General features: G+C 37.6%; 4 protein-coding genes across 9 annotated transcripts; 1 reads left to right on the top strand and 3 right to left on the bottom strand.

The window, feature by feature from the left end:
- Positions 1-110: 110 nt before the first annotated feature.
- On the bottom strand, positions 111-3,422 carry LOC125223415 (calmodulin-binding protein 60 C-like). Of its 3 annotated transcripts, none has more exons than XM_048126561.1 (8): positions 3,012-3,422; positions 2,428-2,435; positions 2,127-2,204; positions 1,900-2,042; positions 1,348-1,832; positions 1,114-1,274; positions 691-873; positions 111-602 (listed from the first exon to the last, which is right to left on the bottom strand). In XM_048126561.1, exons 3-8 carry the CDS (start codon positions 2,202-2,204, stop codon positions 216-218), a joined length of 1,437 nt encoding a protein of 478 aa, XP_047982518.1. In that variant the 5' UTR covers positions 2,428-2,435; positions 3,012-3,422; the 3' UTR covers positions 111-215. The 3 variants fall into 3 exon arrangements, with proteins under 3 accessions (XP_047982518.1, XP_047982511.1, XP_047982525.1); XM_048126554.1 differs by having other exon boundaries at positions 2,428-3,052; positions 3,130-3,422; XM_048126568.1 differs by lacking the exon at positions 691-873 and having other exon boundaries at positions 2,127-3,052; positions 3,130-3,422.
- An 82-nt stretch (positions 3,423-3,504) lies between these two features.
- Positions 3,505-7,132, bottom strand: LOC125223386 (calmodulin-binding protein 60 A-like). Of its 4 annotated transcripts, none has more exons than XM_048126518.1 (8): positions 6,885-7,132; positions 6,553-6,783; positions 6,103-6,181; positions 5,748-5,800; positions 5,172-5,662; positions 4,728-4,888; positions 4,395-4,592; positions 3,505-4,296 (listed from the first exon to the last, which is right to left on the bottom strand). In XM_048126518.1, exons 2-8 carry the CDS (start codon positions 6,630-6,632, stop codon positions 3,784-3,786), a joined length of 1,575 nt encoding a protein of 524 aa, XP_047982475.1. In that variant the 5' UTR covers positions 6,633-6,783; positions 6,885-7,132; the 3' UTR covers positions 3,505-3,783. The 4 variants fall into 4 exon arrangements, with proteins under 4 accessions (XP_047982475.1, XP_047982483.1, XP_047982491.1 ...); XM_048126526.1 differs by having other exon boundaries at positions 6,553-6,690; XM_048126534.1 differs by lacking the exon at positions 6,553-6,783.
- Positions 7,133-16,103: 8,971 nt separating this feature from the next.
- On the bottom strand, positions 16,104-18,481 carry LOC125220553. Its single transcript, XM_048122717.1, has one exon. The coding sequence runs from the start codon at positions 18,191-18,193 to the stop codon at positions 16,202-16,204; it is 1,992 nt and encodes a 663-aa protein (XP_047978674.1). The 5' UTR covers positions 18,194-18,481; the 3' UTR covers positions 16,104-16,201.
- Positions 18,482-20,671: 2,190 nt separating this feature from the next.
- Positions 20,672-22,729, top strand: LOC125201545 (U-box domain-containing protein 38-like). Its single transcript, XM_048099705.1, has one exon. It carries the CDS (start codon positions 20,855-20,857, stop codon positions 22,433-22,435), a length of 1,581 nt encoding a protein of 526 aa, XP_047955662.1. The 5' UTR covers positions 20,672-20,854; the 3' UTR covers positions 22,436-22,729.
- The last annotated feature ends 1,016 nt before the right edge of the window (positions 22,730-23,745 follow it).

The following is a 23,745-nucleotide window of genomic DNA, read 5'->3' as shown; positions in this document are numbered from 1 at the left end:
CTATTTGATGGGATTATTTAATACATCAAAATATGAAAAATAAGATGGATTGAAAAACTAACACAAATCAGTAGATATACATAACATAGCATAGCATAGCTACGACTACGAAACAAGGATGTTTATATACCAAATTCAGTAGTATTATACAGATGGCATAATAGATAGTAACTCAAAAATTCGTGATCACAACTCACAAGAGAGTATCAGTATCGTTACCCAACTCTCTGTTTCTTCCGAATTGAACTAACATCTAAAACCACCCTTTTCCTAAATTTCAAAACAATGAGCAATACTTTCCATCCCTTTCTCCCACCTTCAACCACCTCAGATGCTGCATTCCACTCGTTCATTAGGCCATCTCCGTAACCAAAGGTTTCGTACATGTACTCATCAACGTCTGCAAAGAAATCCTGGTATCCAGGAAAGCTCATCATCGGGTCGAAACTGTGATATGAAGTCTCCAAATGTATATGACCGCTCGACCCGCCAATATATGGACTTAAACCAGCTAGGTGCTGCTGAAGAGAACTCTGATCATTAAAAGCCTTTACCAGCCCCCAATTCTGGCAAGCAGATGCTAACAGTTTATCAGCATCAGCCTGTCATTCAAAGTCATGAAATTTGATTTAGTAAGATAGTTATAATTGATATGCTAGCAACTACAAAGTAGAGCAAGTGTATGTATGCCTTTTCTCTTTCTGACTGCAGCGCGCTTGTCTGATCTGGAAATAGTCTTAGAATATCTCCTAGAATATTGAAGACGATGCCTTTTTTCTTCTCCGGATCTATGTAACAGTACACCCTTTCGGTTAGGCATGCTCGAGCATTACTAATAATCTTCTGCCAATTCTTATTTGGTGAATTCACAATCTACAACAGGCCAACAAACTAGTTTAGACCTATTTTAAACTGAAGAGGCAAATTAGCAATACTTCATTTGTACAAAAAAGGCAAGATTGGATAGCAAAATTCTTCATTTGCACCTTAAATATTAGACATTTCATTTGTCATCTGAGGGGGGAATAGAGAAACTTATGGATTTTTATCAGAAAACTAACAAGTATAATACAGAATACAGATTAAGACAAGAGAAAGAAAAAAAAAGGTTACATTCTGGAGGCGTTGAGGATTTTTGAGGTGTTGAATGAGGAAATCCTCCACGGTGCAGATGCTGTTTTCTTGAAGACGCTTATCGATCTCACCACGCCTACAAATACAATCTAACCGCCATACTTTATCAGATAGAGATGGATTCGCATGTTTCTCATTATCTGAAGATCAAGTAGAAGAACAATTAATTAGTCAGAGACATCTCATCATTATCAAATAACAAGGCAGACTCACATTTGATGCGGAAATTCTTGAGGGTGAAGGCCTCCGTCTTGGCTTCCTTTATACGAGCATAAGCACCAACAACTCTCGCGCCTAACTTGAACTCTGGTGGCTTTATTTCGCTAACGTGGTGTCTGATCGAGATGTTCTTCGCAACAGCAACACCTCTATGCAGCTGCAGGAGTGCATTTCCAGCGAGAATAGGCATCTTTCCTTTCACTTGAGGAACAATGGTCGCGTTGAATTCTTCAGCTGTCCAATCATCTGCTTCGGAAGCATCTGACTTGGCTTTGAGAAGAAAAAACTCAACTTTTGAAGAGGCCTCGGGTTCATCAACTATGACATCTCCTGTCACGTCATCAACAAGAGCCACCTCAATAGGAACACCTCCTTCTCCTTTGATCTCATCACCAGTCAAGATTTTTCGAGCAATCCGTTTCCTCAACTCCAGTTTCATGTTGCTCTGAGATGAGGTCTGATCCCCATGTTTGAAATAGCTGCAAAATCAAACAAGAATAATTAAAATCATGATTCTTGATCAAGAAACAATAGCTTCCTATCAACCTCTTCAATCTACTATATATGTTCCTTTTTGCTGATTCAATCTCCTCTTCGACCTCGGAAAAGATTCTCGCTTTCTTGGATTCCAACTCCTCTTCAACCTTAGAAAAGATTCTCGCTTTCTTGGATTCCAACTCCTCTTTGACCTTAGCAGAATATCACGCATAAGAAACAAGAATGTAAACATACATATTGCCGGATATTTAGCATCTACATGTTTGCATACTTACAATTTGCATCACCTCATCCATCGACATCATTCTCAAACTATTCTGTTTCTTGTCTATCCCTGTCTGAAAAATGAGCATCTAATATAACAAAAAGAGGGTGATGTTAAAGCGTGTGCTAACAGTGTCTGTCAGCACCCACATTTAGCCAAAATGAAGTCTCGGATTGTGTTGTGGTGTGTCAGTGTTCTTTGATTTTTGATTTTTCTCTCTACCATATTTGTTTAATATTTCAACTACATTAGATTATTGAATCACATTCATAGTCACGATCATGGTTTCCCAGAAACAGCTAGGAAGTTACCTCATGTCCTGCAAAAAATATTGCCAAGTAAAAAAAATCAAGAATGGAGTCTGAGAGTGAGAACTCGCTGCAAATCCATCTGAGCAAAATTTCAACTTGAGAAATGCAATCTAGTTAGGGTGAAGGTTGCGTTAAAGTCAAAAAAATGGAGCTTGATGGATTTCAACATGAGAAATGAGACAGAAATTATGAGGAAAATGCACAGCAGCTCCCCCAACGATTTGCACATGCAGGTATACCAGTATATCATCTGCAGCAAAATCATACTAACAAATTAATAGTAATAAAAATACAAGAAAGCCTAGTTACTGAATCCTGTGAAATGCATGCCCTTTTTTTCTCCAATCATCTATAGTTAAGGAAAGGAGGAAAGTCTTTCCCTTAAAACACTGAAAAATATTCGCTTTCATACTGATGTGTTACTGATGAATCTTGATTTAGTAAGAATGATATACTCCTATGCTATCAGGTACTAGAAAGTAGAACAAGTGTTTATATCCTTTTCTCAGCATGCTTGTCCGAGAGTAGCAGCTTCCCGAAAATAATCCTAGCACGTCTCCTAGATATTGAACAACAAGACCCACCTCAAAAAATGGAACACCCCCTTCTCCTTTTATCTCCTCACCTGTCAATGTTTTTCGAGCAATTACGTTCCTCAACTCAGTGATGTTTCTTGATCAAGAAACAAAAGTTACTTGTCACCTCTTGAATTTTCCGCACATGCTCCTTTTTGTTCAGTTCCCTCTTATTAGACGTGGCAAACCTTCTCCCTCTTTCTGATTCCGGCTCCTCTTCAACGACCTTGGTAAACGTTCTCCTCTTCTCTGATCTGAAATCCACGACTATCCGAGCAGGATAAAGCCAATTGTTCACAATTTATCATACTTAAGATTGCTTATAGCATCCACGCGTGTACATATACTTAATAATTTTCTTCAACTTATAGATCGCTAAAAGCCGTGAAACATCAGAGCATGAGAACACAAGTGAGGCTTTCAAATCATATGAGTTCCCTTCAAAAGGAAAATTCCATTCCGATTCAAACAAACATTCAGTTATCAAATCTGCAGCTTTACATGGAAGTAAGGGTCTATTTATTATTCACATATTGAATATGTACAGAAAAGGTAGTCCTTGAATGGAAAACTAGACCACCCCTAAAACACTACCATATACAATTTCACACTGATGCTTCCACTGTTTGCACTTACAGCCTTGCTTATTGTATATTTTTTCACAAAACAATCAGCTAAATCTGTATATGCATGTATATATAAGAACTTAATTCTCTTCACATGTAGCTGCAGAGGATCTCCAACAAAAGTCTTCAGTCGTTATAGAATTACCCTGACTTTCTCAAGTACGGGTTTTTCTAGCCACGATTCTTCTTATGGAGAACCACCATCTCAACACAAATACTAGAATGTTCCACCCCCTCTCAGATTTTCCGGTGGGAACACCAGAATACGGCATATAAGCACTGATGTCGCCCTGTATATCTCCTGATAATTCTAGAAGAGGACTGTGAATTGCCTGATCCGTCTCGAAGTATTGTAGTTCGTCTGCACACAATGCTCTATTCAAGGTGTCAGCATTACAGATTAGGTTGTCTTCAACTTGGTGCAGGCAATCTTCAAAGGTGCCCAAGCCTTCTAAAGAATATACCGACTCCATGTAGGTTGGAGAAGCAGCATTGTGTTGCAAGTAAGGCTCGTCATCATTGAAACTGGTCTCAGAGGGCAAGTTTGAAGAAGATCGAGCAACCGATAAGCTTGAAGGGGTTGGGAAATTCGGAGATGAGCCCTCATCAAAGCTGACAATTTTGTCACGATCTGCAAAAGCAGAGATGACTGACTCGTGGGCCTCCGCCTGAAACAGAGTTGAGATACAGCCAGATGTCAGTCGAAAATGGAAAAATGAATGAGCATTCATCTTAAAAGCAAAAAAAAAAAAAAAAAGCAGCGTGCCTTTTCTGCTTCGGACAGCTTATCAGCACGAAGATACTGCCCATTCGAGATGATCCCCATCAGTTGCCCGACCATGTCGAAAACTACACCATTATCTTGAGAGGTGCCATAGAATTGTAATTTCTGGTCAATAACACATGTTCGAGCATGCTCCACGACTACTTCCCACATTTTGGCAGACATACCGGTCCCAAGGATCTACAATGTTTTCATTTTAGAAATGTGTTAACCATGCTTCAAATAGTGGATATAAATGAAACATCAAATCCTAACCCGAGCAATGGAACCAAGAGTTACAGAAACAGAAACGTATTAATATCACAAACATCTTACATTTCGAAGTCTTGTAGGGTCTAGGAAGAATGACACCAGAAAATCCTCTACGGTAGTGATTCTTTCCTTCCTCAAACGTTTGTGAAAAGCTCCACCTTTACCAATCTTTTCCAGCCGCCATACTTCATCAGAAAGTGATGGAGGATGGTGCTTCTTGTACACTTCCATAAGGAAAAGTGAAAAGATGTATTATACTAAGTGATTTTCTGCCGATGATTGTTGTTTCGCTTCAGAGCAAAAGAAGTAATGTGTTTTGAGGCATTTAAAGAAGTTTAGTTGTTCTTTAGCTTTTCCAAAGATTCAGTCCACGTACAAAACTTAATCAGACTATATAATCACGGAAAGGGAATAATTCAAAGAAACAAAAATTGACTACATTTCACCACATGAAAATTAAGAAAATGGCTGCACAATGTAATTAATAGAAGACTAAAAGTAACTCACGTTCTCCACGATGATCTCTAACAACAAAGGGTTCTGATCTAGCCTCTCTTACTCTGACGCCACTGATGCTGTCCAAGAGTTTAGCACCCAGCCTAAACTTCCGGCTTCTTGTCCAGCTTGAATTATCTGTAAACATAATGTTACCAACCAAACCCTTGCCATCTTGCAGGGTCATGATAAGATCCCCAGTCAGGAGAGGCTTCTTTCCATCCCGCTCTCGCACTGTATTATTTTGGAATTCTACAGCTGTCCAATTTCCCCTCTCATCTCCATCAAAATCTCCTTCAAGAACTACAATCTCTACCTTCTCAGATGATCCATGACCACTAAAAACAACTTCCCCAGTAAGGATATCGACTAAAGCAACTTCCATTCTGGTAGACCCTTCTCCTTCAATACGAGTTCCAGTAAACACAGGAAGAGATATGCCATTAGAGAACTGTAAACACAAATTCCTTGGTTCAGAGGGATGTGTGTCTTTCCCATAATTCCTGGATTTTTTCACCAAAAAAGGAAATAGTTAGCGAATTCGCTTGTGACCTAAATTAAGAATCTTGTTGGATACTTACGTCATACCTTTTCGTATTAATTATGTATTTTCTCAACGCGGAGTCCACTTCCTCTTTTACCTGTGATCTCTCATTAAAAGTAAACTAGTAAATTTATGACAATCATAGATTGGTCCAGGAACATCTAAGCAATGAAATTCAGCAGAAGTCCATACCTAAAAACTATATACAACAGAGTTAATGACACACAAGACTTCTCCATTCAAATATCCAATGTAATCACAAGACTGTGAACAAAGGTTGTATTATTCCAGTGGCTATATTTTACCTAATTACATAATTATTCAAGTGCCATCTATAACTGGAAAACATGTTCATCACAAGCACATAAATAAATATTTCGGAAGCGCAACTCGACTTACAACTCGACGAATGAGAGGCTCAAGAACTGGCTCCATTAGATGTTGTAATTTGCAGAGGTTCATAACCTCCCTCACCACACTACAAAATTTGCAAAATAATCAGTACAACAACACCCAAAAAACCCCTCGGTAAACTACCAACACACATTCTCAACTAATGAATCGGCCTCCAACTTCAAACTAAAGCATCGAATAAAGAAATTCCATGTTACAATTCAATTTAGCATCAAAACAAGTTTTGTTTTACAGCTTCGGAAACATAAGCATACTCATTTAAAGTTCTACAAAAGCTGAATCTGAATGCTAAATTCAAATTCACAAAATCCCATAAACAGATCAATTGGTAAAGATTAATCCAGCAAAGACTAATTAACACCATAAAATTAACATCAGGAGAGAAATCAGAAGACACCATGACTTTATAGAAACAATTAATTTTAAAAAAGCAACCTTTTAAAAGATTTTGCATTCCTGGGATGCCTGTCGTCAAAAGATGTGCCCTCCTCCGGCTCTTGCCGCTTCTGCGACATTTTTCAAGAGGCCCACCAAGAAAATCAACAGGAAAAGTACAACCCTTGTGCTCTTAGACTGTAGTACATTTGACACCGACAAACAGCAAACCAAGAAAAGCTCAATCACGGGCGCTTTATAAGAGAAGCTGAGACCATCATGCACATGGTCCTATGAAAAATTAATAACAACCAATAAACCACAATTATTTGAATAAGCTGCAATTTGTAATTGTTAGACAAGTGTTATGTGATGAGGAAACATGAGTTTACTTTGTTGCGGTGATGATGGATGGATGAGAACGGATGGATGAGAAGATTGAATCTTTTTCACTGTAGACTCCAAAATGGCAAATATGGTAGTATTTGTGGTTGTTTTGTGGCGTTACTAGGTGAGGTGTGGGAAAGAGGGTTCGATTGGAAGCCGATTGGAGCCTTTGGAGGTTCAAGCGTCGGTTTCATTTCATGTACGGCCGGTGGGCGGTGCCGCTCGTTGATTTAGCACGACAAAGAGTAGGTAGAGGAGAGAGAGAAGGGAGTTTGAGAGTCCATGAAAACGCGTGGGGGCCCAGTAAGCGCGTGAACGGGAATTCTCTCTGACACAAATGATGTCAAAATTACAAATAAACTCGATAGATAAAAAATAATTAATTATTGTTGATCCCAAAATATGAATTCTTTGAAATAGCATCAGTTTTAACATAAAATCAGTAAAGTAAGAAAAAAATCAAGAGTGAATTATATAAATGGTACTACTTGTTCTTTCATTTTCGCACGTAAATGATTCTAATCTTTATTTATATCATTTTTTGTATCTATAAATCACATTTTTGGTATCTGATGTAATTATTTTCCTAAAATACTCTCTAAATAAATACATTTTCTTTCATGTTATAAAGGATATTTTGGGCATAAATAAAATTAGTACCAAAATGATATTATAATATCTTCTCTCATTCTCCTCACTATTTATACTATTATTTTTAATCAATATTGATACTATTATTTTGATATTATAGATTAATAATTAATTTATTTTTTATATCATTTAAATATACTTAATTATAATTATAGATATAATTATATTTAATTATTATAATAATAATATTATTATAATACTAAAAAGTGATAGTAGTTAATAAATAATTGTAGTAAAATTATATAAATCATGAATCACCAAATATTATGTAATAATAATAATAATAATAATAATAATAATAATAATAATAATAATAATAATAATAATAATAATAATAATAATAATAATAATAATAATAATAATAATATTTTAACATTAAATTAGTAACTTATTAATACAGCCTTAATAAAAATTTAAAATTGTGAATCGTATTCATAATGATATAAAGAGTAGAATATTTTTAGTTAGGTGTTTTCACCTTAAATTGAGTAATAAAAAAATTAATAAAAAATATTCAATTGATTTAATTACTTAAATAATTAATTTAATTAGACATTTTGTTCTTGATTTATACTCCCTCCGTCCCATATAATTTGGGACACTTTGACCCGGTACGGGTTTTAAGAAATGTAATGGAAAGTGAGTTGAAAAAGTTGGTGGAATGTGGGTCCTACTTTAAAGTATTAGTTTTATAATAAAATGTGAGTATGAATGAGTTAGTGGAATATGGGGTCCACTATCAAAAATGGTAAAAGTGAAGTGGGACAAATTATATGGGACGGCCCGAAATGGAATACTGGGTCGAATTATCTGGGACGGAGGGAGTATTATTAATGCAATTAGATGTATGTATAAATCACTAAAAAGATACAAAGAAAAAGATGAGAAGAAAAAAGAAGGAAGAAGAAACATAAACTAAGGAGAAAAAGAAAAAAGAAAGGAAGATAAAATGTTTTAAAAAAAAAGAAGAAACTAAAGAAGAAGAAAAGAAATAAGAAAGGGAAAAAAAATCACATATTTGGTACTCCTAATTGAAATTTCCAAAAATATCCTTTGTAAAAAAAAATACTCCCTCCGTCCCATAAAAGATGTCACACTTGTGGGATGGCACGGGATTTTAGGAGGTTTTGTTTTGTGTGTTGAATGGAAAGAGAAAATATAATTTTTATATTCATGCGAGAGAGAACTTTTTCCAAAAAGGAAATGTGACATCTTTTGTGGGACAAACTAAAAAGGAAAGTGTGACATCTTTTGTGGGACGGAGGGAGTAACATATTTGGTACCCAGGGTTATTTTTGTCATGGGATACCAAAAACGATATAAAATAAAGATCAGGTACCATTTATATGCGAAAGTGAAAGATCAGGTACCATTTATGTAGTTCACTCAAAAATCAAAAGAAAAAGTGTGTTAGAGCTAGGCATGCTTATTCGGCCGGTTCCGGTTCTACCCGGTCCGGTTGATCGGGTACCCGGTTACAAATTTTCATAAATTTGGGAACCGGAATCGGAATCGGATCCGGCCGGTTCCGGTTCCGAACCGGTCGGGTAAGAACCGGTCGGTTCCGGTTCCAAACCGGAACCGATTTGTAGTTTCAATTTTAATTTTTTTTAAATAATTCAACATATAGAAATATAACAATTAATACCGAAAAATTTAAATAAATACAAATCAATAAAATAACAATATTCATCATCCAATATTCCAATACCTAAAAACTATAATTCAATAAATACCTAAAATAGTTAATACCTAAAAGTTCAAATAAACATAAAAAAATGCAAATCAACAAGATAACAATATGCATCAACCAATATTTAAATACCTAAAACAATAATTTAATAATAAATTACTAAAAAATCTAACACTAAAAATTAAAATCTATGCACAACAAAATACGAGTATACAACCAATATTCTAATAAGGCAATAATATTCAAAAGACCAAAATCTTAATTACTCTATTTTGATTTTAGAAAAAAATCGATATATTAATACATTTAATCATTCACTTTAAACTTGATTATTTTAATAAAAAAAGTCTTAATTAATTATGAGTTATTTTTTAAAAAATCAATTATTTTTGAGTTATCATAATAGGAGCGAATCAACAAATGGTGCGAAAGATTGAAGATTGATCACAAAAAGTAATAGTACTTTCGTTTTGCAAAGGCAGTGATCACTTTTGCTAATAGGATGATCAAAAATATTTTAAGAATAATAAAACAAATGAAATATCCTTAGTTTAATATTTTAATTTATATTTAAATTTTATAATCTCTAAAATTGATATATATTATTCGGTTCCGGGTAAGAACCGGTCGGTTCCGGGTAGAACCGGAACCGGAATTTTCGAAAGCATAAGAACCGGAACCGGAACTGGAACCGGTTTTTCCGGTTCCCGGTTCCTCAATTACCGGGCCGGTTCCGGTTCCGGTACCGGGTACCCGAGAACTAGAGAACCGGTTAAGCAGGCCTAGTTAGAGCATCATTAATCTCATCCCCATTTCAGGCTTCAAGTTTCCTTCATGTCATCATTCCTCCAAATTTGAGTCTCGGCCCACAACTTCTCTAACCTTGCAGATCCCATCCCGGGCCACAACTATTAAATTGCATTATTCACAACTTCAACCAATTTAACTTGTAAAATAGAATACGTTGAACAATTCAAACCGGAAAAATTCATTGTTCAGTCGAAAAAATGAAAATTACAAATCCTAGAAAAAAAATTATTAAAGCCCTAGAAAATAAAAATTATAAGTCCTAGAAAAAATATTGAAATAATTTAGAGGATAGAAATGGAGAAATTGGCGGAAGAATGTTGAAGAAATGGGTATAATAAATAGGCAAAAAAAAAAAGTGGGGGTTTGCGGTCCGACCCGAGGGACCTCCAACGCTAGCCGGGCCGGACCCCAGGCGCGTCCCCTGGCCGTGACTGCGTCCCCGGGACTGGCCCAGGCCGAAAAATCCTCCTCTCCATCGCTGCATGACGCGGGTCGTGACCCAACTACGGCCCGGCCCAGCCCCATGCGTTAATGATGCTCTTAGTGGGCAATGATTCTCATCTCATAGAGCAAAGAAAAATGTTTCCTAAAATTGAAAATTTTATATTTTTAGAAAACGAACTAAAAGGGAAAGAGATTCTATTTTACAATAAACCGAAGGAGTATATGTTTGTATTGACGAAGCAATATACTCTCCCCACTTTTCATTCATTGTCTCCATTTTGATCGATACAAGTTTTAATAAATTGTTTGATATTAATAAGGAAAGTGGGTTGAAGGGAATCCGGAAGAAACTTGGGACAAATACGCAGCCCCTACCCATCATGCCTATACAGCTATACTTCGTTTGAGACGGAGAAATTGTTCGAAGTGTGGATCTCCACTTTGCGGGATTAGATCATTGGGAACCAACAACACCTGAATGATTTTTGGGCGAGGGTGATTGACACCTACAACAAGTTCCCGAGAGGAGCGCCCCCCGCACACCTAAAATGTTGTCATTTTGCTTGAGTCGATGCCGACCTGAAAAAATCTTACGACATCTACAAGAATGAAAAAATGCAGTACCAAAGCGGAACAAGTGGAGTTGATATTCTGAGGGCGGCTATGTTGGTCTTCGAACAAGACTCCGGGCAGGCCTTCAAGCATAGCAATACTTGGGCAAAGGTTTGGAATATCGATAGGTTGACGAGTGGCATCGAGTCCAACATGGACTACAACTCCAAACCGACGAAGTACAGGGCAGATGACAAATACACTTCAAGTGGTGGCGGTGACAGCGATAGCAGAGGCAGAATCGAGCCCGATGTGATGAGGTCGGAAACTAGTTCCCATGAGTCGATGCAGGGGGCTCGAGCTCCAGAGGGTGATGCCACCTAATTGGTGTGAAGACGGTGGACACAACCAGAGCTAGAAGCAGGGGAGAAGGTGAACCAAGCCAGACGACCCCCTCCGAAGTGGCGTATGACCATTTAGTTGGACTATGGTTCATCGTTGATCACTAACTTGCTACTTACTTTCGGCAACAAACTTCGGCGTACCGTTGGGTCGGAGGTCAGTCTGGAGTGTTTCCGCAATGGGCAGCCGGACTTCCATCGACCGCTAGCATGCTCGGCGGCCGCTGACTTGGTCGTTTTCCTCCGAACTTCAATATTGACCTTTTTTTCTACTCTTTTTAAGTCTTTCGCACATTTCGCACAAATTGTATAAAAAATGTCAAATTTTGCAAATAACGCAATTAAAGAACATATTTGGCATGAATCACATTCAGAACGAACCCAAACTAGGCCTCGAAACATGCAAATCCATGTTATTAGTAATATGCCAGCAGTAGTGCACATCAGCTTTACTATGACCAGAATTGTTTGTCGGAAAAAAAATCTAAAAAATTCAAAGTTCAAATATTTACATTCAAAAATAGAAGTTCATAACAAATGTTGAAAGTTAGTGTATTACCAGACAAAGAACAATAATTATAATGGATAATTTTTGTTAACTCATAATATAAAATTATAATGGATAACTTTTGTTAACTCATAATTTTAATGGATTTCTAGTCAGTTCCATAACTTTTTAAACTGAAACATAAAATTCTAACTTCTTATTTTTCACTACTGTCTCACGATTATCAAAATCAAATCTAATGCTACGTAAAACCATGTCATTTAGAATAAACCATTATCATTTAATCGATATCAAAATAAAATGACGTCATTTCGTCTATAACAATATCAATTTTGTTCACATCACATTTGACTTTTTCATACTCCCACCGTCCGAAGACCGAAGGTAGTTGAGTTGTATTCATTTACGAGTTGTCCTAATGTAGTTGAGTCGTTACATTTTTAGCAAAATTTTTTATTTCTTCTCCTACTTTACTCTTTGTTACTTTATTATCACATATACTTTATTTTCATTCCACTTTAACCTTTAAACATTAATTTTTGAAAGACTGCAGATAAATACTCTCTACGTTAAATTTTGCAAATGAATACTCTCTGTGTCCCATTAATTTAAAGGGATATTGGCATCTAATATTACGAAACTTTCAAAAAGTTGGATTTTTCCCACGAACTTTAAAATTGGCAAATAATATCACGAACTTTACCCCGTGTTTGTTTTTTCCCACGAATGAAAAAATTCCCACAAATAATATTATGATACCGATTTTTTTTCGTAATTTCTCGACAACAACTTTAAAAGTTTCAAGTTTTTCAATCTTTGAAGATAGTTTTCTTGAAGCACACCTTCTAAAATTGTTCTTCAATCTATTAAAATAACATGAATTTTTTCATTCGTGGGAAAAAACAAACCCGGGGTAAAGTTCGTGATATTATTTGCCAATTTTAAGGTTCGTGAGAAAAATCCAACTTTTTGAAAATTTCGTGATATTAGATGCCAATATCCCTAATTTAAAAGATGGAATATAATTTTCATAATTTTTTTTTCTGATATTTAAAGTTACTAGACCTACCAAAATTTGATATAATTCTAGTAGGAGTATTATTTTTCCCGGCATCTGCTTTTAATAAATTATCCGTTGATACGAATGGATCATTGGAGCACAATATTTCGGCATGATGCAAAAATTAGATCATTAAATTATACTCCTACTACAAGTACTAATCTTGCTAGTAAACCAAAGAGTATACATAGTCTACCCAATAATTAATGTCACGTTGAAATATTCTGAAATAATTGTAGAATACAATCATATTCCATTCCCCATAAAAGGGCATGTGTGACAACACTATTTAAAAAAATCAGAGGAAAAAACTCAAGAATGGAAAACTTAATTGGATTCACTCTAATATTGGTGCTCATCTTGTATCCTGTTACATCACTCGATGTTCAGGCAAAGAAAAAGTTTAATAAGTCTCTCAAGAATCCGATGGAATATAATGATTCTCTCAATGTTCGGGTCGAGAAAAAGCCCAATAGACCTTGGAAGATTGTTAGTATGAATTTGCATGATACTGCAAGATTATATGCACAAGATAATGGAAACGAGTGGTACAAAAATAAATGGATTGCAATTGCAATTTTAGGTGGTTGCATAATAGGGTTTATAATATTCGTAATTCTTGTTTTTTATTGCTGTCATGTAAAAAAGTAATGAAACATTTTAATAAATTACGGCATGAAGCTAGTATGCCAATTAGTAGGTAGATACTTTGGTTGTTCCATTTGTATTAAATTATATCTCATGATTAAATATGTATATATACTTTATGAGTAATAATTTAATTCTAAATGAATAATTATGTGATAATTAGTCATAAACAATTCCATCTAACTAAAATAAACTTACAACTTACTACTCTCCATGTCCCATTAAAAATGAAACGTTTTTCTTTTTAGATTGTCTCATTAAAAATGAAATATTTCTTAAAATGGAAATAATAGTAATGCTACTTTTTAAATCACAAAACAAACTACATAAAATCTCGTGCCAAAAACAAATGTTTCATTTCTAATGAAACGAACGAAATAGTACTATTTTATCTATGAAACTGAACTATCACCTATATAAATAAAATTAGTACTCCTATTAATTAATGATTTTATAGTATGATTTAGGCTAGTTTGCTATAACTAACTTTTTAAAAATATTTCTAAACTTTAAATGCCTATAATTATTTCGAATTAAATTATTTTTTCACACAACATATGTCAAATTAAAGATAATTTTATAAGGATTCCAACGAGATTGTACATACACATGTTTCGATGTCAAAATTTGATAAAATTTTCGTAAATGGTCATATATTTCATAAAACAGTTTTATGAAATACACATAATCTGTTAATATAATGTTGGTACAATGTTAATATGTAATTGTGTGGACATTGTTATGTATTCTTGTTGATATCTTTAATACACTATGGACATGTTCGGTTTGTAAGATTGTATCTCAAGATTAAATATATATTATGTTTGATTCATGAGATTGAATTCCACAACTCAATCCTAGATGGATAATCGGGATAATTAGTCATATCCAACCCGCTCCAACTAAAATAGTCTTACAATTCAATCCTAAATAATATTTTGGTACTGTTTTATCTAGGAAATCGAACACCACCTATATTGACATTGAGTTTCTAAATTCTAAATTTGATAATTGTTAGCATTATCTTTTTAATCTTAAAAAATAAAAAATAAAATTATACATAGTAGTTTATATATAGACCATTACAATTGATTCCTACAAGTGTATCCATAGAAACGACTTAAATTCTTTTATTAGATAAAGTAGCAAATATTTTTGGCTCATTGTATTCCACCAAAATATCGTTCATCCAATCACTAAAGACACAAAAATAATTTATATTGTATGTAACAATATAAATAGTGGAAAGAACACATTTTACTTAACAAAACTAAACAAAATTTATTAATTGAAGAAGGAATTAATACAATTAAATACGAACAAATTAAATGTCAATAAATAAAATTGCAATCTTCTATACATATATAAAAGTGGAGTTTTGATAAAATTTACTGCACCATATGAAAGGAGAGTTTTGATCAAATTTACAAGAATTAAAAAGCTATTTGTAAATTAAAATCTTTATATTTAAGATTGAAAGGAGTATTGATTAATTTATAAGTAAATGATATCCTAAAGTCTTCGAGAAGGAGGCCAAAGGTTGGGTATCAAATGGCAGAATGTCGAAGAATGCCGAAGTTTTATAGTCTTGAAAAACTCAGGATAAGATAGCTTCACAATTCACACCTCGGGACGGATTGAACCAACTTCCTTATTTTTAATTGATTAAAGGCCAAATATGTCTTAAACATATGGAAATTTTATGAATTTGATCCAGAATATTACCTTTTGAATTATTTTATCCCTTGCAAATGAAAACAGACTAGATTTAGTCCTTTTTGGATGACACCGATTAAATATAACAGTCAACTACTGTTTACAAATTTTGACTGGATTATTTAAGAGTTTATATTAGAATTTTAATAATTGTATAAAAAATATTCTAATTTAATTCGAAAAAACTAATTAAAAATTAAAGCGTGTCTTTTATAAACACGTTACCGACCCTAGTTCTACATTTACATTCTTTTTCTTCCTCGGTTCATGTAGAGGAGAGGAACCCTAGTTCTTGCAAGAACACAAAGTGTTGGCAGTAACCCAACATTGTCAACTATAGACCGTTCGAACTACAGCAGAACGACTGGTGTGCATGGTGGCAGATGTGACCTCCGATTCCGGTACTAATTTTGCCATTGCAAGAATCGGGCTTCACTTTGAATCATCAACACCCATGGAAAACCTACAATGGGGAAGCTATACTTTGTTTGTGAGAGAAAAGATTGCCGTTTTTTCAAATGGTGTGAGCCGAACGATGAAGACGGTGTAGTGACTTCTTCAATGTCACTATCGGAGACTGAATTTGAGAGTTTTAGTTTGAATTTGTGCAAAGGTTAAAGATTACATAGAGAAAAATAGCATTGGCTGAAACTGGAGTGGAGAGCCAGATATGTGAGCCTGCTAGCCAAGCTATGAGTAGAGAGCAATGCAAGAGAAATAATGGGAGAAAGTGGGCATGTCAACTATTTGGATTTGAATCATTTGATGAAGAAATCTATTCCTCTAACAAATCACAAACACAACAGCATTACATCACTACAAATGATCTATACAGAAAATTAGTGGTACTGTTTGGAGACTCTGGATTGATACAGCTCGAATCTCTTCTTGGCCTCATACACCAGCGTAACAATGCCCTCATCCTGCATCAGATGCTGCTGCTTCGTCGACCACTCCAGCGCTATCAGCACATCTTCCTGCGCCAGCGTCTCGCTATCCGGCACGTGCATCGCCAGATAGCACAGCAGTATGAACGACGGTATCTGCACCATCTGCTCCCCGAAGTAGATCAGCGGGATCAGATGCTTGTGCCCTCCCCCGCTGATGATCGACTTGCAGTGCGTGTCGTGGAGGAAATTCTCCGGGCACGCGAACTTGTTCAGCCCCAGCGCCGCCTCGCAGCTCACCTCCGGCTCTCTGTCGTCGAGGAGATTCACCAACGGCGGTATGAATCTGGTTTCTGTTGCTCGGAATGTTCGCGCTAGGTTTCCGATTGACCTAATGCTCGGAATCAGCAGCTCGCAGTCTGCTTTCTCTACGATTCGGAGGAATTGATCTACCACGGCTTTGGCTACCGGTGCGGTTGGTTTGAACGCCGATCGTCTCAGATCTGAATCCTGCTCGGCCACGGCGGTGATTTCCATCAACGCCATGGCGGAATTGTATTTCACTTCGTCTTCCCCCTTTTCTAGTAGTACGGCGAGGCATAACAGAGCGCGTGACTCTGTTATGCTTTTGCATACGGATACGTTTCCTGCGCAGAGGTACCGTAGGGCTCTGGCTGCCATCGCTTTCATCTCTGCTTTAGTAGCTGGATCTTCGAATTCTCTCCTTTTAATGCTGGATCCAGGTAATCCATGGCCTTTGTTTTGTTTGATGAACTGGTGACTCTGTTGTTTATTCGATTTAACACTTTTTTCGCCGGCGTCGGAGTGGCTGATCGGAGATGGAGATCCGGTTGTGGCTTTGTGATGGATCGGCAACATGGTGGATTTCATAGCTATGGTGTTGGTGACGACATTGTGCATTTGGCTAGGCATTTGATTGTCCATGGGGTGATCGGCGACGCTGTGATGCTTTTCCTCTGTTTGTTCATTATTGCCTTTATGGTTAGGGTTAGGGTTCGGGTTCGAATTCGCCATCACAAGGGAGTGGATCGAGTGTTTGCTAGTGGCTATGGCGTATTTACTGTGCTCGGGGATGGTTTCGAATGCGAGGTGGCTGACGAGGAGGCGGATGACGTTGTGCTGCGCGAACGGATCCTGACATTTCCGGTGGTTCGCGGCGAGCTCTGATAGCGCCCACGCCACCACAATCTGCACCTTCATGTGGCCTTCTTTTAAAATCTTCGCCACCACCTGGCAAACGCCGGCGTTGACGATGATCTCCACGCTCTCGGGATCTCTCCCGAGCAACCCAATAGCCCGGGCCGCGTGTTCCTGCCCTTCCATCCGGCCTTCCTTGAGCAGCTTCAGCAGCGGCACCACGCCGCCCTCCTCGATGATCAGGCTGCCGTAGCGGTCGTTGTCTCGGGCGAGGGAGACTAAAGAAGCAGCGGCGTCGGCGCGGTCATCCAAACTGCCGGAGCAGAGGATGGCGATCTGCTCCCAAATGAGGCATAAAATGGGCTCGTTGGCGGCGATTGGGGGCAAGCCGAGGTACTCATCGTCGCGGTCGTCTGCAGGGGCGGAGACGCGGAGGAGCCAGGAGACGTCGCCGATGGAGTTGTCGAGCTGCTGGTTGATCTTCTTGAAGGCGGCGAGGGGGGTGATGGTGAAGATGCGGCGGATGCCGTTGGAGCGGCACTTGAAGACGAGGGTGAGGGCCTTGTCGAGGACCTGCTCGGTGTCCTCGATGATGCGGCGCGTGGGGCGCTCGTAGAGGTCGCCGCTGGCGCGGGCGGCCTGGCGGAGGAGGGTGGCGAGCTTCTCCGTCCTGATCTTGATGTCGTTGCATTCCCCTTTCATGAAACTGGCTTGATCCGACAGCTTGATCACCTCGTCCGCGTATTGGATCGGCTTCGCGAGGATCTGCTTCACTATGTCCGCCATGATCACAGCGGACCGCACCACCTCCCGATTATGATCAAATTCGCATAAACAATCTTCTTCTCTTCACACCATTCACCATCTCCTCGTTTCCAGATAGTATTTCCTTAAAAGGGGTTTAGCAGCGATTGTGATTTTTGATTTTGTGCATGGGAATGGGATTACACAGATAATGTGGGAGGAGAGGAGGGACAAGGCTGCCGCGGCTGTGACGGTGGTGGTGGTGGTGGAGATAGGGAGATCAGATGGGAGTGGTGAAACGTAATTGTTGTCGCTTTCTGTGGTGGTTTTTTTGTCTTTGCATTAAAACCAGGAAAAAAGGAGTGACTGTTACAACCTTATTAATAGGGACGATGATGACCATCGACCTTTAAACTCTCAAGCATTAAAATTTGCCCATACAAGTAATAAATTACTAGTACTACTTCCATATAGCCATGCTCGTCTAATCATATTTCATCTCCTAGCGTCAATTTATAATCAACACGATACTCCATCCCCTATTTTATACTCCCTCAATTCCATAGTAATGGGGGCAAAACTTTTCGGCACAGAGATAGAAAAATTGTGTTAGGTGAGTTAAGTAAAGAGAGAATAAAGTTAAAAATGAAAAAGGTAGAGAAATAAAGAGAGAAAAAAGTAAGAGAGAGTAAAGTAGGTGTGGAAAAATGTGTTGACTTTTTACTAAAAAAGGGAAATGACTCTATTACTATGAAACAAATGAAAATGGAAAAACGCTCCTATTACTATGGAACGGAGGGAGTAGTATAGTACTCCATATTGCAATTGTTTATCAATTATTACGTGATGTTATTTCAATTCAAAATTCGCATATTGATATGTATAACCCGATAAATTTATATGATTAGTGTTGAAAATTTATTGCGCGAAAAAAAAAAAGAAAAAAGTGAAAGACACTAAGCCGAATAATCCTTAACCCGATAAGGTTGGTTTGAAACTAACACGAGCTCCATCGAGCTCCATAGGATTGGCCCAAAATGTGATAATTCTCATTATTTAATTTTAAATTCATTACTTTTTTCAATTTTTTAAAAATAGTCAGATAGATTTATCTTTTCAAATACACATGAAAATATATTTAGATCCATTATTTGAAAGTTATACTCGTTATTCTACTTTATTTATTGTACTTTTAAACTATTATAAAAAAAATTATACTCCTACTATAAAGTACTCGATTATCCATCCAAGTAGTATAAATTAAAAATGTACTGTAGTAATTATTTAGGAAAATATATATTCTTGTATTTTACAAATTAGTGTGAAATAACGCTATTTGTATATGTATTCATTTATTATAGAGATAAAAGAAAATAAAATTTATTTAGCATTAATGTGATTAATTTATAGGTATGCCGGAATATATAATTTACATTATAGGAGTACTATATAAGATTAATTTGAAATTAATTGCTGATAAACGTTTTTGGAAAAAAAAAAGTTTTCTATATGGAATGTGAGGAAAAATATACCACAAATTATAAGTATAATAATTTTTAATTTTTAAAAGGATATATTATAAAAATATATATTACTCCCTCAGTCCACAAAAAATAGAGCAATTGGTGTATGCCACAAGTATTAATGTAGAATTGGTAAAGTAAGAGAGAAGAGAAAAAAGTAAAAAAGAAGGAAAAAAAGTAAGTGATAGGTAGTGTTAGTGGAATGATGTGTAGAGTTATTATTTATTGAAAATTTTTCATAAATGAATGTGCTCTATTTTTTTTGGATGGCAAAAAATGGTAAATGTGCTTTATTTTTTGTGGACGGAGGGTGTAGTAAATATAAATGTGTTTTCTATAGAGTACTAGCTAATATAGTTGAATTGAATATAATAAATTTATACATTAATTATATGATTGGTTTAAAATTTATTTCTAAATAAATTGTTTAAAATAAAAATATCATTTCTATATGGAATGAGAAAAAATTACAAATTATAAGAAAAAATATTTATTGAACTAGAAAAGGGTATAGCACTATAAAAGGTAGTAAAAATTTAATTAGCAAAATAAAATATTTTTTCATATGTTAGCTAAAATGATTAAATTAATATTTTAATTTTTTATGGAGAGTATTCAAACCCAGGTTAATACTACGATTAAAACTTTTTGTATTTGAAGTTACTGCACTACCCTTTTGTCTTTCTTAAAGACGCCCAACACAATTTTATTTCCTCCATTTGTGTATTTTGAAAATTTTGGCTTAATTTCTTATATATTGTTGTATCGTTTAGAAAATTATCAGTTCGAAGCATTTGACCTTCATAGACTAAATATGAACTAGATTTGACAATTTATCGATGCAATCTTATCTCAACAGCCTTTCAAAAACTAAACATAGACTAAATGAATCATTAGCATAATTAAGGTAATCAACAGTGTTTTAAGTTATAATTACCATTTGCTACCCCACCAAAGTCGGGCATCGCGAAACAGCATCTCCTCTCTCTCATCATCTCCATCAATCCGCACACGCACACACATCCACCCCACCCCACCCCAGACTTAGTCCACCAAGATTCTCCCAAAAATCCAATCTTTATCAAAACCCCATTAATAAAAAGTCTCCATCACATGAATCTCTCCAACCCTAGCTCACCTTCCCCCTAAATCCCAATCTCCACCACCACCTCGCAACCAAATGGGCGGAAATGGAAAGTTCCGCCGCTGGAAAATCTCCTTCCACAGAGCTCCCTCCGCCGCCAAGAACCAGCCGCCGCTGGAATTTCTCTGCCCAATCTCCAACTCCTTGATGTTCGACCCCGCCATCGTCTCCTCCGGCCAGACCTTCGAGCGCGCGTGCGTCGACATCTGCAAAGCTCTAAGCTTCGTCCCCACGCTTTCCGACGGATCGAAGCCCGATTTCTCAACTGTCATCCCCAATTTAGCTCTCAAAAAAACCATTCTCAGCTGGTGCTCCAAGAACGGGCCGGCCCACCCGAATCCGCCCGACAATTCGGAAATCGAGTCGACCATTCGCTCCCTTTCAGCCTCGGCCGAAACCCTAGAAAAAATCCCCAAAATTCGGGCATCGGAGAAAGAATTGCTGAAAGGCGTCGCTGAAACCCCTCCGATTTTCCTCTCCCACGCCGCGACAGAATTGAATTCTAGGGATTTGGATTTGTCTTCAAGCTCAGAGGAATCCGTGATCGCCAATACGACGCCGCTTCTCCCCTTCGCGACGCGGCCGTCGTGCTTCTCTTACTCCTCGTCCCCTTCCACCTCCTCCGAATTCGCCGCGGAGGAAGGATCTAGGAACAATTCGTCGTCCGAGGATGAGAATTTCATCATTAAAATGAGGAGCAAGGATGTTTACGAGCAGGAACTAGCCGTGATTCAGCTGCGGAAGAAGACGAGGACGAGCGAAGAAGCCCGCGCAGCTCTCTGCTCGGAGCGGCTGCTTCTGGCGCTGAAGCAGCTGCTGAACTCGCGCTACTCCGCCGTGCAGACGAACGCGACGGCGGCGATGGTCAATCTCTCGCTCGACAAGGGGAACAAGGTGAGGATCGTGAGAGCCGGAGTGGTCCCGCTGCTGATCGACCTTCTGAAGAGCGGCTACGACGAGTCGCGGGAGCACGCCGCCGGTGCGATCTTCAGCCTCGCGCTCGAGGACGGCAACAAGACCGCCATCGGCGTGCTCGGCGCCCTGCCGCCGCTGCTGCACGAGCTCAGATCCGGCACGCGGCGGAGCCGCCACGACTCCGCGCTGGCGCTGTACCACCTCACGCTCGTGCAGAGCAACCGGGCGAAGGTGATCCGGCTCGGAGCCGCGGCGGCGCTGCTGGGGCTGCTCAGGGACGGCGACCTGGCGGCGCGTGTGGTGCTCACCGTGTGCAACCTGGCGGCCTGCGACGAGGGGCGGGCGGCGCTGCTCGACGCTAATGCGGTGGATTGCCTCGTGGGGCTGTTGAGGAACCGGGCCGAGTTCAGCTCCGAGTCGACTCGGGAGAACTGTGTCGCCGCCTTGCACTCGTTGAGTGATCGGAGCTTGAGGTTCAAGGGGCTGGCGAGGGACGCCGGGGCGGAGGAGGTGCTGCTCGACGTTGCGAAGGGGGACAGCGAGCGGGCGAGGGAGAAGGCTAGGCGGATTTTGGAGGGGCTGAGAGGGCCGGAGACGGCGGAGGACGGGGAGGTGGATTGGGAAGCGGTGATGAAAGGCGGAGTGACTCAGGCGAGGCACCGAGTTGGGAAGAGTTCGGGCCGGAACTCGACTGAGTTCTGAGTTGGGATGGGGATTTGGGTAATTTGTTGGTTAATTAAATTAAATTAAGTTAATATTTGGTGGTGATTAATTTTTGTGGAAGATGTCAATATTGATGGTCCCTTTTTTATTTTCACTGTAAAGTGTTTCGATAATCTTTATTTTGAGGATTAGGGCCTAACATCTTTTGTTTCTTTTAGAAGAAATAATTGCTCAAACTTTGAGAATTGGATCATGATACTTAGCTTTTGGTTATTTATCTGTATATATAACTGGTGATTTGCATATAGATGAAGATTATGGTCACTTTCTATCTGTGGGATGCTTTTTCTAGAATGCTGGGTTTTATAATATGATGTCAACTGCTTTACTAAGATTGGACTTTCAACACCCGTTTCTTCTTACATTATTAAAATAAAATCAATTTCTGAGTGTGTTACAACTTACACGAGCCCTATAATTATATTATTCTATACGACTATGCATATATATTTATTCAATGAGATTATTCTAAAGGAGTATAGGACTATACATAATTATTTATTCATCTCGTGGGTTTAAGTCGAAATAATTGTTCCGAAGTTAAAAACAGCCAATAATTCTGAGCAAGGTTTGGTTACAATATTTAATTAATGTTTGTGTACGGGAACACCTGAAATAATGTAATTATGAAAGTATGGACTGTTAGTCCAACCATAGTAAAATCGAAGGGACATGGTTTAGATGTCACATCAATTTCAATAATCTATATATACCGCCAAGATTGATAAGGCTGTCAGTGCCAACTCGCCATCCATAAGACTGAGTCCAAAGTAATTGCTTACACAACAACTTATTATCCTACACTACTTAACTTTTTTTTTCTCCCAAACAACCACACACTTTCATTCCATAATAAATTATCATACTTACGTAATTTAAGAAATCCATTCAAACACTAGGCTTTCAAATTTGTGCAACTTTGTGTATTGATTTCGACATATTGTGATTTGAATAAGTTAGAATAATCTTGGGGTCAAATTAATGGTCTGCTGTCAAAGGCACATTTTGATTAGCTTTTGTCGAATTATTAGTATGAAAATTTGTAAACGTTTGTTAGAGTTTGGCACTAAATTCTTTCAGCGTTAGCGACAAAAATATAAAAGGAAAATCCCCAAATTTATAATTTAATTTTTATTAAAACAGAAAAGGTATTTACCTATTAATAGAGGTCACTTATTTAAGTTCAAACATATGAAATCTAAGTTTGGATTTTTTTATATGTAATCAAGATTTACTGAATTATGATTACTCAAACTTTCTGTTTTGAAAATACTACTAAAGTTTCTTAT

Source organism: Salvia hispanica, chromosome 1 (genome assembly GCF_023119035.1).
Source record: "Salvia hispanica cultivar TCC Black 2014 chromosome 1, UniMelb_Shisp_WGS_1.0, whole genome shotgun sequence".
NCBI classification, from domain to species: Eukaryota; Viridiplantae; Streptophyta; class Magnoliopsida; order Lamiales; family Lamiaceae; genus Salvia; species Salvia hispanica.
The sequence above is the reverse complement of the archived record's forward strand: the minus strand, read 5'-3'. Positions and strand labels throughout refer to the sequence as shown.